General features: G+C 47.1%; 1 protein-coding gene across 1 annotated transcript in view; it reads left to right on the forward strand.

Annotated features, from left to right (window-relative positions):
* IFT43 (intraflagellar transport 43) overlaps positions 1–17,929 on the forward strand; it is an 89,350-nt gene that overhangs the window by 55,131 nt on the left and 16,290 nt on the right. The window contains exons 4-5 of the mRNA XM_082617963.1: positions 9,969–10,001; positions 10,651–10,697. Of these exons, the coding sequence (XP_082474089.1) occupies positions 9,969–10,001; positions 10,651–10,697 (80 nt within the window). The remainder of the gene's footprint in view (positions 1–9,968; positions 10,002–10,650; positions 10,698–17,929) is intronic.

The following is a 17,929-nucleotide window of genomic DNA, read 5'->3' on the forward strand; positions in this document are numbered from 1 at the left end:
CAGCCCGGGCGGACATAGATATAAATATGCACAGGAGATAGACCCCCACTCATAAAAGCTAGGTTTTTTCTGGTCTCGTGGGGCTGCCGGTGATTTTACTTTTTGTCCCATCTACCGTCCCCACGGCTGGTTACGGGGGGCTGTGCAGGTTTCTCCTGGTTTCACAGTGGTCATTGCACAAGAGGCCATGTTTAGCAGTGCCAGGGTGTCCTTGGTTCATCCATACCGGGGAGTCCGCAGGAGGCTGCCCCACATGATGCCCTGCCCAGCCCTGGGGGCCTTGCTTTCCGGCAGCTGGAGGGGGGCCCCTCTAACGGCAGGCACCACCTTCCCTTTGAGCAGCTTATTACTTGGGTCAGTCTCAGTGTAATCGTGGGCTTTTGGGGGACCACAGGATGTAAAAGAAGGGCAGAGAAAACAATGGGTTAGTGACTGGAGAGAAATCTTTACAGGTTCCTTTATTACAGTGAAGAAAATTCTCTCCAGGAGAAGTAAAAGACCCAACCCATTCAGTGTAAATCCACTATACTTCAGCTTTTTAAAATGGACTGAAATAAAGGTTTTCAGAAACGCTGATAAAAATTTGCCCCCTGACTTGTGGAGCCATGATTTCGCTTGTTTTGGTCACCACATCCTGTGTCATTTCACTCGCCATCCTTATGGCCACATTTCCCAGAGACTGGCCGTGAGTCACAAAGTTACTGTCTCTCCCATCAGCTTTCAGCCCCTCGGATCATGTCAATGGGAAAGTCTCAGTTTGCACCTAGTCTTTCCTTAACACCTTTGTAACCTTGCTAATCTACCTTTTTAACAAAGAGAGAATATGCTCAGTCTTCTGGCAAATAGCAGTATGTGGCTATAATAAAATAAATTTTGTGTTTTATTTAAATTCTATTGTTTTTTATAATTACCTTCTATATGGCTGGTGATGCTAAATTTCCACTGAGAATATAAAGTTTTCTTTTAAATAAATTTATTACAGTAAAAGTAAGGAACCAACTTAAAGAAATATATATAATCAACTTAAAGAAAATATAAAGTAGATGCAGAAAGTACACAGCTACAGCAAAATTCGTGAAGGTAGAATTTGAAAATGGCAGACGTTTGGGAAACACTGCCTGATAGCACTTCTTCCCAGAGGCTTTTCCTCCCCATCCTTCCTCAGCAGGAGGGATAACAGAACTTCTTCCACTTAACCCTCCGTGCTGGCTTTTATATCACAGGATATGTGGTGAGTTGCCTATTGTTTATTGCGTCCTCTCTAAATTGTCTTACTAACTTGAAGGGAAAAAAAGGAACCCAGTGAAAATTTTTAGCCCCATAGTTCCCTCCTGGTCCCTGACCAATGTCAGTCAGCGTCTGTGTTTTTGGAGTTGATACCAACGTGTAAGAGCATCTTGTTCCAGTCTGGCTGCGCACCCAGCCAGCTCCGATTCCCTTCTCATTTTCAGCCACCACCTCATCTGTGTTTCAGCCACACCAGCTCCCCTGCTGTTTTCTGAGCACACCTGGCCCTTTCTTGCCTCCCGACTTTATTCAGGTTGTTTTCTCCAGCTGGACATCCTTCCTGCAGCTTTTCTGCCAGTCGCAAGTCTGCTCAATCTTTCAGTTGGCACGTCTTCTAGGAAGTCTCCCCAGATTCCCCCAACTGGAAGGGTCAGTTCTCTCTCTTTTTTTTTTAAATTAATTAATTAATTTATTTATTTATTTTTGGCTGTGTTGGGTCTTCGTTTCTGTGCGAGGGCTTTCTCTAGTTGTGGCGAGCGGGGGCCACTCTTCGTCGCGGTGTGTGGGCCTCTCACTGTCACGGCCTCTCCTGTTGCGGAGCCCAGGCTCCAGACGCGCAGGCTCAGTAGTTGTGGCTCATGGGCCTAGTTGCTCCGCGGCATGTGGGATCTTCCCAGACCAGGGCTCGAACCCGTGTCCCCTGCATTGCCAGGCAGATCCGCAGATCCTCAACCACTGCGCCACCAGGGAAGCCCGGGTCAGTTCTCTCTTTAGTGCTACCATGATATTTTGCTATAACCTCTCTTCTCTTGTTAAGAGTAGGGCATAATAGAACCAGCTATAGATGAGGGATTGTTGGTTTCTAGTTCCAGCTCTGTGTCCAGCTAGCTTTGGGGCTGTAGTGAGGTCGCTTCAGCACCTCTTCGTCTCTGTTTCCTCACCTGGAAGATGCACAGGCGGGATGGTGGCGGTAGTCTTTCAGTCACTGCGGTATGTGAGTCTTCTGGAGGCATTACTGTTATCTCTGTAGTGTTCCTTTGTCCAGCCAGATTGTAAAATCCTGAGCAAAAGGTCCCAAATCCCAACACCTCCCGTTTGTGCCTAATAGATGATTAGTTACCCAATAAGGTTTCTGAATAAAATAATGTTCATTTGAGATACCTAAGATCTAGAGATCTAAACTTTTCCACTTTGTAGTTTATTCATAGAAGAGATATACATACATTATTATATGTTCCCATGATTATTTTTAGCTACTAAAACTGTTTCTATACATTTCGACCCTTTTTCCTCCTGATAAATGCTTCTTTAGAGTTTGAATTGGAACGGAGATGTTATTTTGAATCTGACCAGCAGGGGGCAAACTTCACCCAGGAATTGCCATGTAAATCACTATCGCTTCAATTTGATAGGGCTTGGGAGTCTACAGATAGGATTTGGAAGTTGGTTTTCATCTTTCTACTAGACACCTTGTTTGTTGATAATGCCAGCAGGAGCTAAATGTGCTCTAATATGACCTAAAACCCCAAAGTGCCAAAATTGGGGTGCTGGGGAGTTCTTGTTTGTCTTTAAAAAAAGGGAGAAGGTACAATACCTGCAAATACATCTGGACACTAAACATGAATGGCAAGAATTAGGAACTGAGGGGGAAGAGTGGGGACTTCAGCTCTCAGCAGAGATTTCAATGAGGAGAAATCCATCGGCCAAAGAAAACGTCAGTTCATGAAAAATATCTGGTTTTTAATCAGTATTATAGGTGGGGAACATCTTAGAGCAGTGGAACATCTTAGAGCAGGGGGTCCCCAGTTAAGCAGTCCGCTGCCTGATGCTGAATGAACCTTGTAGCCATGATTACAATGGCACATTTCTCCTCTGCTCAGATCTGGGTTTCCACTGTGAAGGCTCATTGGTGGGTCACACAATTTATAAAGTAGAGCCTTGGTGTTAGATGTACCAGTGATGTGTTATATGATCTAGGACAAATGACCTCCCCTCTCCCAGGCCTTTGTAAAACTGACCTCAATGAGGTTTGGATGCACTTGTGAGATTTTTATTGGACATTTAAGAATTATGAGGGTAGAAAACGTCTCAAGAAAATGGTATTTTGACTGCTTTTCTTCCAGAGGAGTGATATGTTTTGAAAATATAAGGTAGCTTTGGCTTCACTTTAGCTGGTCTCTCATTTCTGCACTTCCCCTTGCTAAGTGTTTATGAATTTGGCCCCTGGCTGCAGAGTTTCTTCTTTCTGTCATGGGAGCCCTGTAAGCTCCTTACTGTGGCTTTAGCTCTTCCCTCATGGGCAACAAGTTGCACTAGTAACCATGTGTCCAAACCCTTCACATCACTCTCTGGTTAGAGGCCGTGGCCCAGGCAGGATGGTCCAGCAGGGGGCCTTCCACTAGGACATCAGGGCTCTGGATGCCCGGCACTTTGCTCTATTTTAAGCCTGTGCTGTCTTGCAGCAGGGAGGTGAGTCTAGGGCCCAATATGTGCTGTGGATATTAAGAGACTTCAAGGACACTTCCCCCCATTTATCCCAGTTATGTCCCCTGCTAAAATAGGTTAACGGTGTCTAATTAACCACTGAACATTGTCATGCTGCATAAAGATAGCATCCTGGCTGTTCTTTGAGCCATGGTACTTTATCTCCATTTAGATCTCTGCAGTATTCCATTAAACTCGAGAGCAACATTTTAACTGAGATGATGTCTACATTAGGGCCGCCTTTCACCCTTCAGCACGTGACCCGTGTAGGCAGCAGCTGAGGCCTTCTGTCTGATGCAGCAGGGCAGGCAGAGGAGACTGGCTCTGCAGGCGGGGAGGGTCTTTACATTACGGTCCTTCTCTGCCACTGAGCCCCGGAGTAAAACCGAGGATCCGGGATTGGGCAGTGGTTCTGCGTGGTCGCAGGCGCGGGATGTTCCAGCGCCGTCAAGCCTGTCCTCCACTGACCAAATCATGCACAGTGCACATCAGTGTGGTCTCTAAATGTCAAAGGAAAGGAAGTGCATCTGAGCAAAAGAAGTTAGAAAAAGCGAGTGCCTGGAGGAAAGGGTGACCTGGCTAGATGGGGTCTCCTTTCTCCCATGACGCGAGCTGTCGTGTTGTAAATTAACCAACATTAACTACCACATGGTCAGGCTGACAAAGCTACAGTGCTGCTGTAAGTTGAAAGTATGTCATCTCATCATGGAAAATGTTAATTGAATTTGAAGCAGAGTCTGTAGAATGAGCCTTTCCCCCAGTGTAGAGCTGCCTGCGTGCCTGTATCATGTAGGGTTTAAGAACTGGGCCTTGTATACTGGCCCAACCCGTTTCTAGGTGGGTGACCTTGGGCAAGTTACTTTACTTCTGTGAGCCCCAGTCACCTCATCTGTAAAAGGGAGCACGTTTAAATAAGATAATGTGATAATTAAATAAGGTAACGTATAATACTATATATAGTAGTGTTATATAATAGTAACATATAAATAAGATAATATAATAACAATGCTTGGCACCCAACAAACTCAGTAAGTGTTAACTGTTATCATCAGTCATCAGTCTTCCTGTGACAAGCCATGGGGGCGGGGGCCTGGGAATGCACTCTCGCCTGAGAATCGAGGGTGGATGTGTGGAGCCCAGGCCGAGTCACCTAGTGTGGATTGTAGAGAAGCAGGGCGAACACCAGGAGGGGACTGGTTGAGTGTGGAACTGAAGGACTGGGCTTTAAAGGAAGGTGAGGATAATGAGACAACGCCCTTACCCTGAAGTCTCCACCTGTTTAAAGAACAGACGGCTTCACGTGAGGCTGAGCGATCTTAGCGACTTGGAAAGCACCACACAGAGAGGGCTGTGGCTCCCCTCTTGCCAAGTCACTGACCAGGTCCGGCGCATCCCTTGCTGCAAAGCAGGAGGGCAGGGTGCCCTTACTCCTAACACCCCGTGTCCACAAGGTGGGAGGTGAGGGAGGACACTTACTCTCAGTGTCCGGAGTTAAAGCTTTGTTCTTCAAAATGGCCAAAGCAATCAGCAAGTGATGGAGTAGCTCTTGAAAAGAAACCTGGCATTTAATTAACTTTTCAAAGTGCTGGTTCAGCAACCTCTATGTTTTACATTTTGAATATTGAACAAGCATCTCTAATCAGATCTGAATTGCTTCTGGGCCTCCCCGAGTGGAGAGCACCTGCTGAGCTTTTAAGAACAACACAGAATCCTGAGTTTCAGGAGGGCCAACTCAGAGTCACTCGGGAATGGAGCCTTCAGTCTTTGAGGCCATTTCCTTCCTCCCCTCAGCCCGTAGGTCAAGTCAGAGTTCATGAACGCTTCTGTAAGAAGAAAGCAGGCAACTCGGAAGGACAAGGCAGCAAGGCTTACATTCTGCTGCTTAGCGACAGAGAGTTCAGTCTACTCTCTGAGATGAGGTTTCGGGCAGTGGTTCTCACATACGTGACTGGGCTTCATTTCTAGAAATTACTACCTCAGGGGGCCTGTGGTGAAGCCTAGCACACGGGTGCTGCAGAAGCTTCCCAGGTGTGATTCTCTTGTGCACCAGTGGTTAAGAACTCCTGGTGTAAAGGATTCTCTCCAGCTTTCAATTAGCTATCTGTTGCCTCCTGTAAGTATGGAAAACCTGTGAGCACAGTAAATCCAACCAGATGTCGGGGTGCCCAGGGGACATCTAAAAATCAGCGGGTATCTGCTTTTGAAAGGACCTGGGGCAGTGGGTTTGGGAGATAAGGATTCTCGTTTCAGCATCGTCACTAAGCAGCTCTGTGATGTGGACAAAGCACACAGAGCTTTGGTGGATTGGTGCCCACTGCCCCAATCTATCGGTATATATAAAATGGTGCTCCTGAAGCCCGTTTTGCCTCTTTTCCAGAGCTAATGTTGATAGACATGAAAGTGTCTGCAGGCTCCCCAAAAGTGTTCTATCTCTGTACAGTGGTCTCGCCAGTATTATAAATGTCAGGTTCCCAAACCCTCTAACGGCCACTTCTGGAGAAAGAGGCACGTGGGCCACGGGGGGCGGTAAGAGACCAGAAACCCAGGGTGGAGCTGGCCGCAGCTCTGCAGTCCTCCTGCCACGGGGCTGGGCCAGCTCACACCGTTTCCCCGGAAGTGTGTGATGACCCAGAACCTGCAGTCCTCCCCCTCAGCCTCCACCCACCTACGCAGTCTGTGGGAGGTGGGGCTTTAGCCCACATCCTTCTTGGGTTACCTACCCTGCTGGGCAATGATAGACCACCAGGTTTTCATTCTTTTTTAACCTGTCACCAGCAATTTAAAAATGCGCTCTGCATCGTGACTGGGTATGTCTGTATATAAAACTGAAGAACATTTTATGTAATATTTATTCTTACTATTTGCAGTACACTCTCTTCACTGTTCTTTGCTATTGGAAAAAAAAAAAAAAAGACAAAAAAGAAAGGCTAGGGCTTCCCTGGTGGCGCAGTGGTTGAGAGTCCGCCTGCCGATGCAGGGAACGTGGGTTCGTGCCCCGGTCTGGGAAGATCCCACATGCCGCGGAGCGGCTGGGCCCGTGAGCCATGGCCGCTGAGCCTGCGCATCCGGAGCCTGTGCTCCAAAACGGGAGAGGCCACAACAGTGAGAGGCCCGCGTACTGAAAAAAAAAAAAAAAAAAAGAAAGGCTGGTGGTGATCCTCTAAATTGATTTCATGGCTCACTAATTGTTCATGACCTGTGGTTTGAAAATCCTTATGCTAGGTTCCATGTCACTGCATGGCCTGAGGTGCGTTTGGGGACTAGGCAGGTAAAGTAAATCTGTGGAGTGGGGGGTTACTTCAAAATAGCACGTTAAATTATATCACTGAGATACATAGACAAGTTATTTGCATATTCACAGTTCTATAAAGAAATGTACTCTCTGCCTGTTCTCCTACAGCACGCTTCCCACTTCCTTTTGCTTTCTCACTTTTGGTAGCGGCAGAGATACAGGAAATACTTCACTATCCTCTTAACTTCTGTAAGAAAAGCAGCAGTGCAGGTTCAGCGGTAAAGAGCTAGTAGGGACCCCCAGGTGCCAGGGAGGGTGGGAGCTCAGGCTTGGAGGGGGTGGGACACAGCCCAGCTTCCCTGAGTTTTTCCTTGTGGGAATGCAGACCCAGGGTGGCCAGGGTTTGTATTTGAAGAATTCAGAAATCCGGACTTTTTTTGTACAAAATCTCCCAACCTGGACAACAAATTAATGATAAAACAGAAAAAAATTAAACCAAACCAAAATAAGCAGCGGTGTGGTGCAGCCCAAACTTATCTGCAAGCTAGGGACAGCCCAGAAGTGGCCAACTGTTTCAAAGGCAGTGTTTCCTGATGTTTCTCCAGGGCCCCGCTCAAGTTCCCACTAGGCTTTCCATCTCCCAAGCAGAAGGCTCTCCCAGAACCTGCTCTTTCTAGCAGAGAGATTGAGAGACAGACGGACAGACAGACAGACAGAACGTCCCGTGGGGCATCCGTGCCGTCCATCCTTGAGCGCTGTCTCTTGTTCTTGCTCCTTCCCTGCTGCGGGAGGATCCTGGGCCCCCCTGGGGTGACAGGAAGCAGGCTGTGGGCTCAGCGGCAATTATGCTGAAGATGGACCTCAGCCCCTGTTCGGATGACGAGTGGATAAATGGCAATTAATCAGCCTTCCCCCGGTAGAGTCGTGTTGTCATGATTGTTTCCTTCAGACAGAATCACCGCTCCTTTTGCCCTGGCACGTGGCTTAGGAAGGAGAGATTCTGTCCTAACTCTGGAGGGTGGTCAGAGAGGGAGCTGCCCCTTCTGTACAACAGGAAGGCGCCGGCCTAGGCTGCCCAGCCTCTTGAATCCCGTTATTCTTCTGTGACCCCCGTTTCCATCCAAGCTCTTCTGCCGCTAGTGACATAGGACTGGCTCATTCGGACAGTGGGTTCGGAGTTCAGCCTCACCAGGACAGTTGGAGGCAGTGGTCCCTGGGAACTCAAGCCGGGAGCAGAACCTCCCCTCCACACAGACAGAAGGCAGCCGTGCTGGCGGTGGGGGCCGGGGCGGGTGCTGCGTTCCGGATTCCTTTGACTTTGACTTAGAACAGGTCATAAACCTGGGTCATCTGCCATCATCACCGTGGGGATGCCCTGGGTACCCGACGCAGTTTACCTTTGTGCCCCACCTGCTGCCCTGAAGTCCCACTCGCCCCCCTACCCCTAGTTGCTCCGTCTCTTCAGTTGGCCCTTTAAGAGTCGAAAGCTGCAGCCTAGGAGGTCCCCTCAGAGTTGTTCCATGCTGTTCTTCCAACTTTACCTACCTATTCACTTCCCCCTCCCTGACTTCAGCCAAAATTAATCCTTTCTTCCCTCCCTCCTTCCCACCTTCCTTCCTTCCTTCCCTCCTCCCTCCCTTCCTTCCCCCCTCCCTCCTTCCCTCCTTCTCTCCCTCCTTCCCTCCTTCCTTCCCTCCCTCCTTCCCTCCTTCCCTTCCACCTTCCCTCCCTCCTTCCCTCCTTCCTTCCCTCCCTCCTTCCCTCCCTCCTTCCCTCCCTCCTTCCCTCCTTCCCACCTTCCCACCTTCCTTCCCTCCTTCCTTCCCTCCCTCCTTCCCTCCCTCCTTCCCTCCTTCCCTCCTTCCCACCTTCCCACCTTCCTTCCCTCCTTCCCTCCCTCCTTCCCTCCCTCCTTCCTTCCTTCCCTCCCTCCCTCCTTCCCTTCTTTTACTCTGTCTCTCTCTTTCTTAACAGCACAGTTATAGTCTAACTTTCATGGGAAGTAGTCTATTTAGACTTAGGTTTATGATTCTACTCTTTGGAGATTATTTGCCTTTTGCGGAAAGTGCTGGTTGGCCCCCGTGCAGCTCTTACTGGGAGGCCTTCTCAGCCTCCTGCCGGCCATCATGACGCTGCCACCACCCTTTGCCCTCGATCATCATGGTGATTGATTTCTGACTTAAAAGAATTCATAGAAAACAAATACTCCGTTATCACAGAAATTTTCACACATACGGGAAAGTTATCTCCGTGTAACCCACACCCAACTTTAAAAATCTTCAGCGTTTAGCCGATCTCATTTAGAAGACTTAAGATCAGTGTTTCTCAGAGTATCGGTAGTGGCCCTCTTGGATAGAATTACTGGGAATTTGTTTAAGATGCATATTCCTGGGCTCCCCCCCAAGACCAGCTGATCCAGAAATCTCTCGTTGCTGGGTGCAGCAATCTCCACGTCTGACAAGCTTCCCGGGTGGTTCTTACACACGTTCAGGTTGGGGAACCAGGGCCTCACATAGTGTCTGTGTGCAGACAGACCTCCTGCTCGTGGAATGTCTTACTTGCCCCACCATCACTCACAGGGCCTTCCAGTCCTTCACGTGGAGGAGACAGAAAGTCAGGCCTGAACCGAGCGGCTAGTTCGTCCCCTTTTGCTCACGGGAAGCTGCACATGTTAGCACAGCAGCTTCAAATAAGACCCAAGGCCTCAGCCCTAAGAAAGTACTCTGTAAATTGGTCAGTTAACTGTTGAAAGGAAGGCACCATGTCATCTATACCCTTTGTAGTTTTGAGCTTCTCACTCAACTTCACTTAAGCTCAACAATTTAATTTGGAGTCATGCTGAAATAAGGCCATAGGAAGGCATTACTGTAATTTTCTTACATTGGTTGTGGGCCTTGGTCTATAAAGAGGAATCCAGCACTTGGGTTATGCTAATTTGCTCCCACTTTTGAAACCCCCCTCCAGCATGCCATGTCAGTGCAGGAGACTAGAGTGTTCTCATAAACCTTGTCTCTCTTTTTTTCAGGTCAGGAAGGAGGGCTTCTGAAGAAATAGAAGAGTATGTTTCCAGTACTCTTTCAACATCCTGTGGTGACCATAGTCAACAGTGCAGTCTGGGTGGTCCTCATCTGTTCAGCCTTTATTAAACACAGCATTCAAAGACAGACAGCAGGAAGCTGGCCATGGGCTGGGGCTGGAGTTAGGAACACTAGTCAAGGGTTCCGTTAATGCTGCTTCCTCAGCTGAAGGGCTGGACTCTGGCATTGATGCCCATGTCATATCTCCCACTGCGTGGTTTTTAGAAGTGTATGTTCAGGTATCAAGAGTACTGACCCATGGGTTCTGCTTTATTGATGCAGATGGGCAGAAGCAACTCCAGCCTTCTAAAGCTAGCCTTCTCCTAAGACTTAAATCAAAAAGAAAGAAGGAAGGTTTCTAGGTAAAGATGGAATGTGAAGGTAGGGCCATGGATCTCACACCTGCGGGGTGGGTGGAGCATCCTATCACGGTCGGTGTGATGCTGCCTGTGGGATGGAGCACCACATGGCCTGTGTGGCCATACCTGGCAGACCAGCTGCCAAATCAAGTCTGACCAAGTTGGTGGAGGGGAGTGGGTCCAGAAGCATTTTCATCTAGGAGAAAGAATGGAAACAATAACAATATAGCGTTTTCACTTTCTGCTTTCCTTTCCTTCTTTTTGGGGGCAGTCACCGCCTCAGACAGCAGAGCCTGGATGGATCAGATGATGGAGGAGGTAAGATGTCCTTGGGGAAGTCAGAAGGGCTTCCAGACACATCCCAGAGCATTTCATGAGCTACAGTTAAGGCGCCATTTGCTGCAGGCTTACTGGAAACATCCCCTGTGGCCTCATCCTAGCCTTTTGTTTTGCATCTCTGTGCCTTGCTAAGTGCTACTGTCCCTGCCTAGAATACCCCACCTTCTTCTTTATCCACTAATCCTCTTTGTCCTTCAGAACTCAGCTGGAAGCATCACCTCCTCTGAAATGCCTTCCCTTCCATCCCACCCTTTCTCTGAGTCTGATGTTCTTTCTCTGCGCCGGCAACCTCCTGGGCAAACTTCCGTTGTAACACACCACCAGGGCAATAATAGCTAAGACTTATCAGGTGTTTATTATATCTCAGGCACTGTCCCACCACTTTATAGATGTTAAAGCGTTTCATTTCACAACAACCCTATGAGGCAGTACTATTATTATCCCCATTTTATAGTTGAGGAAACTAAAGTACAGAGAGGTTAAGTTGCCCATGGTCACAGAGCTAAGTGACTATCACACTTTAATTCTTTATTGGCTTGATTGTTCTTCCAACCAGGCTCTAAGCTCCTTGATAGTGGGCACCATGTCTTATTTATCTTTGCATCTCTCATACACGACACACAGTAGCCAGTTAAAGGCTGACATTGTAAATGAGGGAGAAACAGCACTTACGTGTCCAGCAGCCATGTCACAGCCGAAACCTGTGTTCAGAGCTCAAGAGAAAAGGTAAAGTTTGTGTGTACTTTTTACAAGAAATCTACTAGAGTGGAGGTTATCTTTAAGACCTAAATGATCAAAGCCTCTTTTTTAACCCACATATTTACCATTTCCACACTATTCCTTTGTGCAGAATTCAGTTTCCATCTTGTATCATTTTCCTTGTGCCTGAAGCGCTTCATTTAACATCTTTTTTTGTAGAACAGGTTCTCTGGCAACAAATTGTCTCAGCCTTGTTTGTCTGAAAATGTCTTTACTTTTCACCAGATATGGAAGTCTGGGCTGGCAACTCTTGTTTTTCCTTTTAGCATTTTAGATACTTAGTTCATTGTCCTGTAGCTTGCATTGTGTCTGACGAGAGGTCAGTGGTCCTCCCTATGTTTGTTCCCCTGTATGCAGTATGTCTTTTTCTCCTGCTTTTAAGACTTATTTCCCCTTATTTGTTATTTTCAGCAATTTGGTTATGATGTGCCTTGTTGTGGTTTACTTTGTGTTTATCCTACTTGAACTTCTTGAGGTTGTGCATTTATGGTTTTCATCAGATACAGATAATTGTAGCCATTGCTTCTTTTCTTTTTTTTAAATTGAAATATAGTTGATGTTCAATATTATGCTGGATCAGGTGTACTATGTACTGATTTGACATTTGCATACATTAATGAAATGATCTTCATGATAAATCTATCTGTCCGCATACAAGTTATTACAGTTTTATTGACCATACTCCTTATGCTGTCTGTATATTACTTCCCTGTGGCTTATTTATTTTATAACTGGAAGTTTGTACCTCTTAATCCTCTTCCCCTATTTCACCTCACCCACCCCTGCTCTGGCAACCACCTGTTTATTCTCTGTACCTGTGAGTCAGTTTTTGTTTTGTGTTTGTTTAGGTGTTTAGATTCCGCACATAAGTGAGATCATACGGTATTTGTCTTCCTCTGTCTGACTTATTTCACTTAGCATAATACCCTCTGGGTCCATCCATGTTTTTGCAGATGGCAAGATTTCCTTTTTTAATGGCTGAGTAATATTCCACTGTATATATATATACCGTATCTTTCTTATCCATTCATCTACTGATGGACACTTAGGTGGCTTCTCAAATTCCAGCCGCCTTAGCCCCCTAAACTTTGACCTCTGTCTCCTCAGCTCAGCCAGACCTCCTTCCCCATGCTCCACCTGGGGTTCCCCACCCCTGTGCCAGTGTCCAGGAGGCATCTCTGGGCAGAAGCCAGGGTGACTGCAGGGCCCACTTCATTTGTTTCCCTTCCCTTGGGGATCACAGTTCTGTGCTACCTCTTGTCCACTGTGTGAAAACAGCTGTATCTTGTATTTTTTCCAGTTTTCTAATTGTTTATAGCAGGAAGTCAAGTCCGGTAACAGTTATTCTCTCATGACTAGACGTGGAGTCCCAAAGCTGTCTATTAAATAACTTTTGCTTGCAACTACAAAGTGGAGGAGAGAATTAAATCTGTAGCACGTGGATGATTCTCTGTGCCTTAGCTACCTCACAGGATTAGGGCAAGGGTCATATAGGACAATCGTGAAATATTCTGGGATGGTGGTTAAAATACAGATTCCCAGGCCACCCACAAAACAGAAGCTGGAGTTGGGGCCCAGGGATCTGCATTAATTTAAGTAAGCTCCCTGGATAAATATTTCGCACATTGAAGTTTGACAACCCTGCTGTAGTGCCTCCAAAGCCAGGATTGAAGACGAGGGGGAGTTGTGTGCAAGAGTACTTCCGCCTCACCTCCTTCCAAAGGGGTTTGAAGGTAGAAAGGGAGTCTCTGGCGGTCAGGAATTCAGCCTGCACTCTAGGAGTTAGTAAGAGCTCCTGGGCCCGCTGCTCCCCTCATTCTTCAGCACTTCGCTTTTCCATTATCTCTTATTGACAAGTTCATTTCTTTTTGCCAGATATTCCTCCTCAGCTCTGCTCACTAAATTCCTCTCAGCTGCCAAACTTCTCCACCCACTAATAATTCCCAGTGGCCCTGTTCAACAAGGTATCCTGCACTTCTTTTCCCAGAGTCTGCTTTCCCAGACGTGTTCCTAGGATGTCCTCTGCCAGTGCTGCACTGGCACCTGTGATGCTCAGTGATTGGTGGCTAGTGCCACCCTTTGGGTTGGCCTGTCCTCACAAACGCTCTGTTGCTTCAGCCACTGGTTGCTTAGGGCAGCAGGGCCAGGAGGATGTTCCCTGGACTCAAGGAGGCAGGTCCCTGCCAGACATGAACAGAGCTGTTTGGTGGTTAAGGCGCAGTGTGCTTGGAAATTGTGATGCTGATGAATCTGAGGTGCTCATTCAATTCATGGTCTACAGAAAGTTTATTCAAATGGGACCCTTCTCCACACCTCTCCCCACCCCACCTTGGACCTCTTTCCAGCTCCCCTCAAAGGACCTCTGAAATCCCACCTTCTCCATTTTTTTTCAGTGTGTGAACTTGCTCCATTTCAAGGAGTACCTGTTAAATATTATAGCAAAACCCTCTGAATACTGAAGTTTGCACACATCACAGATGCATTATTAGAAGGTTGCGCTGGCCGCCATTGTGACATCATCATGTTAGAATCAAATTGTTGCAGGGTTTTTTTTTGTATATTTATTTATTTATTTGTTTATTTTTGGCTGTGTTGGGTCTTCATTGCTACGCACGGGCTTTCTCTAGTTGTGGCGAGCAGCGGCTGCTCTTCATTGCAGTGCGCGGGCTTCTCATTGCGGTGGCTTCTCTTGTTGTGGAGCACGGGCTCTAGGTGCGCGGGCTTCAGTAGTTGCAGCGCATGTGCTCAGTAGTTGTGGCTTGCAGGCTCTAGAGCGCAGGCTCCATGGTTGTGGCACACGGGCTTAGTTGCTCTGCGGCCTGTGGGATCTTCCCAGACCAGGGATCGAACCCGTGTCCCCTGCATTGGCAGGAGGATTCTTAACCACTGCGCCACCAGGGAAGTCCCAAATTGTTGCAGTTTTAAGCAACTCTATAGGCCACCTTGTCCAAACCTGCCATTTGACGTGTTAAGAGATTGAGGTTTACAGATTATTATACAGAATCTCAGGACTCAAAGGGAAGCTCTGATCTTCTGACTCTCAAGGGAACAAACACTCTGCTCTCATACTGTGGTGTCCACCAGCATCACTGCCATCACCAGTATTACCAAACATTTACCGCGTTGTGTAGCACTTTGTTTTTCTCATTTAATTCACAAAACAAATCTATGGGAAAGTTCCTTTAAATCAGTTTTATTGAGTTCTAATTTGCATACAGTAGACTGCATCCATTCAACGTACACAGTGTGAATTTTTATACATGTATATGCCCAGTTAAATCTCCACCACCATCCATATACAAAACATTTCCATCACCCCCAGAAGTTTCTCATGCCACTTTCCAGTCTACTCTTCCTCTGCCCCTGTCTCCAGGCAACTGTGATCTGTTTTTTTGTCAAGATAGAGTGGTTTGTAGTTTCTAGAATTTTATATACATTGAATCATATGTATGTATGCTTCTGTGTTTGGCTTTTTCTGCTCACTGAAATGATTTTGAGATGCATCCAGCTGGTTGCATGTATCATTACCCTGTTCATTTTTATTGATAATATATGGACATAGCACATTTTGGTTATCTAGTCACCTGTTAAAGGACATTTCAGTTGTTCATTATCCCCATTTTAAAGATGAGCAGACTAAGGCAAAGGAAGGTAACCTTGCCAAAAGTCACACAGCTAGTAAATGGCAACATCAGGATTTGGAAGTCAGCTGTGCTCACCACTATATTACTAACGCAGCATAGCTCAGCACCAGGCCTTGAATGCAGGTCTTGGCTCCAGAGTCCTTGCTCTTGGCCTCTGAGCTGCAACAAATGCTACGACCCTCCGCTGTGATGGCATCTCCTTGCACAGGTTGGTTGTGTCAGTGTCAGTTCCCAGGTGTGTAAGATAGAGTGCTGGCATTGCTGACGGGATGCTTAATACAATTTCCTTAAGGAAGGGGAGAAGAAAGATACTGTTTTCAGAGAATACCCCTACTATTCTTTTCCCCTTCACAAACTTGGAATGTGAAATTTGTGAATTGGCCTTTATTTTGGTTCCAGAGGTTTGACGCATAAAACCCTTTCTTGTCAGAGTGCACTTGATGTTACCTTCTAGGAGGTATGCCTCTTCCCTGGCATAAATCTGTTTTCCATGCAGTTATGCCTGAGTCCTGTAGTGGAAAATCAGTTCATATGTTCCACTTCACACTCGACTTAGTCCATTTCACTGTATGTGAATGTTTAGAATCCATTATGCAATAGGAATCATATGTTACATATAACTAGTTTCTAGAATTATCTTTGCTCAGGGAATGACTTGGTTGGCTAGTTAAAGCTGCTCCTTTGAACTTAGAATAACCAGTGGGTGTCGAGACTCCGCGAAATGATTGCCCTGAACCATCCATGGATGCTCATTCAGCAATGACATTAAACAGATCTCTGGGCACCTGTGAGGGAACCTACTGGTTCCCTTAATAAAAATCACATCCAGGTCCCTTGAGGTCAGCAGTGAGGAGTATTCTCACCTGGGGAGGGACTGCTCATCTTCTGGTGGTGGGGGTGGGTGATTGACGAGTCATCTCAGAGGAGAAGGTGAATCTCCAGGAACAGAGATGAGGAGCCATGGTCCACGGCCTCCTCCCAGCGCCTTGGAGGTGAGCTTCCACTGAGGAGAGCCAGGGGGTCTTCATGCAGCGCCTCCTGTGGCTAGTGCTGCTCCCATGCCGATGGTGATGAGTGAGACAGCCCCTGCCCTCCAGGATTCTCTGACCTAGTGAGAAATGCCCGCTCTTCTTTCCTCCTTTTTTTTTTTTTTTTTTTTTTTTTTTTTTTTGCGGTTCACGGCCTCTCACTGTTGTGGCCTCTCCCGTTGCGGAGCACAGGCTCCGGACGTGCAGGCTCAGCGGCCATGGCTCACGGGCCCAGCCGCCCCGCGGCATGTGGGATCTTCCCAGACCGGGACACGAACACGTGTCCCCTGCATCGGCAGGCAGACTCTCAACCACTGCGCCACCAGGGAAGCCCATCTTTTCTCCTCTTCTTTTATAGAAGACTTTGAGAAGCCATGTCTCTCGAGATATATTTCTCAGCATTCAGCCTCCCTGGATCACTCTTGATACATGGTGCTCCTTCTTCCCTGGGGAAGAAGCCGAGGGAGAGAAGAGAAGCACTTCCTCCCATCCATTGACCCCTCAGGCTTCCGAGGGAAGAGAACAGAAGAACAGAAGAAGGAAGGAGCTGTTGAGATCGGGTGTGTTTTTTTGAATGAGAAGCAAAGAGTAAGTGCCGTGTAGGGGTGGTTTGGGGATCTGTTGGTTAACCGGAATGTATTGGCAGCAGGACTGTTTGCAAGACCAAGGCAGGCTGAGCTCAAATGTTTTTAGGGGCCAGGCAGGTAATATAAATACTTGAAACAGCAGAAGTGTTCAACTATAAAGAATGGTGGGGCCTGGGGTGAGCTTGGAGGGGAGATGACATGACCTGAAAGTTTTCAAATTCAGATTTCAAAACATGACAGAATCTTAAAATATCACTTTATGAACAGAACAAAATGCATCTGCAAGTCGGATTAGGCCTTTGGGAAGGGATTTGCAAATCCTTCCGAAGACCTTGGAGGGCTCTCCTCTAGAGGAACACAGGACTTTGTTGGGGAGACAAAACATGAAAGATGGAAAGTGTTACAAGGGTTAAATAGCTTAGACAGCAGTGTACTGAGTGACAAAGGTAGCAAGTAGTTGTTGCTGTATTGGTGATTTATGTTATTCAGGGCTGTGAGGTCGGAAGAGGAAGCAATCTCTGTAGGCTGAGGGCCCTTCAGGAAGAAGGAAGAACTTGCCTGGGTCCTGAAGGCTTGAGAGGATTAGGTTAGGCAGAGAAACACGTGCACAGCCTTCCAAGATAAGTCGCCTGGCATGAGGAGCGACTCCACATTGAGGATGAATACGGGGTTCATTCACCATAACCAGGAGGGAAGCTGCTTCTGCAGAGCTAAGCCCTGATTCGGGTCCATTCTCAACTACAGATAGTCAGCATCCCCACATAAACTGCCTTTCATGAAGTTTGAAGATAGCCAATCATCTAATTTGCTGATTCTAGGTAGACTCACTCACAGCTAGAGCTGACACCGTGCTTCGGGGAAGTTGGGATTCGTGGTTCTGGAGAATAGCTAAGAATAATGGACAGCCAGAGCCCCCGAATGACCTCAGGGTCCCAAAATTGTAGGATGGCAAAACGGATCTTTCCTTTAGTGGCTTAATTATCCATTCCTATTCTTGGAATCAAGTTTCTGGTTTGCCCTAGGCCTTTAGACTTCTGTCATGGAAGGTTGTATGTTAGAGAAAGAACATTGGATCTGGAATAGGAGTGAACCCAGTCTCTACAAGCGACATTGGGCAAGTCATTCATTCACTCATTCCTTTAACCACCATTTGTTGAATACCTGCTATGTGTGATGCTTGGAGCTGGGCACTG

The sequence above is a fragment of the Mesoplodon mirus genome, assembly GCF_964341445.2.
Source record: "Mesoplodon mirus genome assembly, chromosome: 4".
Lineage (NCBI taxonomy): Eukaryota > Metazoa > Chordata > Mammalia > Artiodactyla > Ziphiidae > Mesoplodon > Mesoplodon mirus.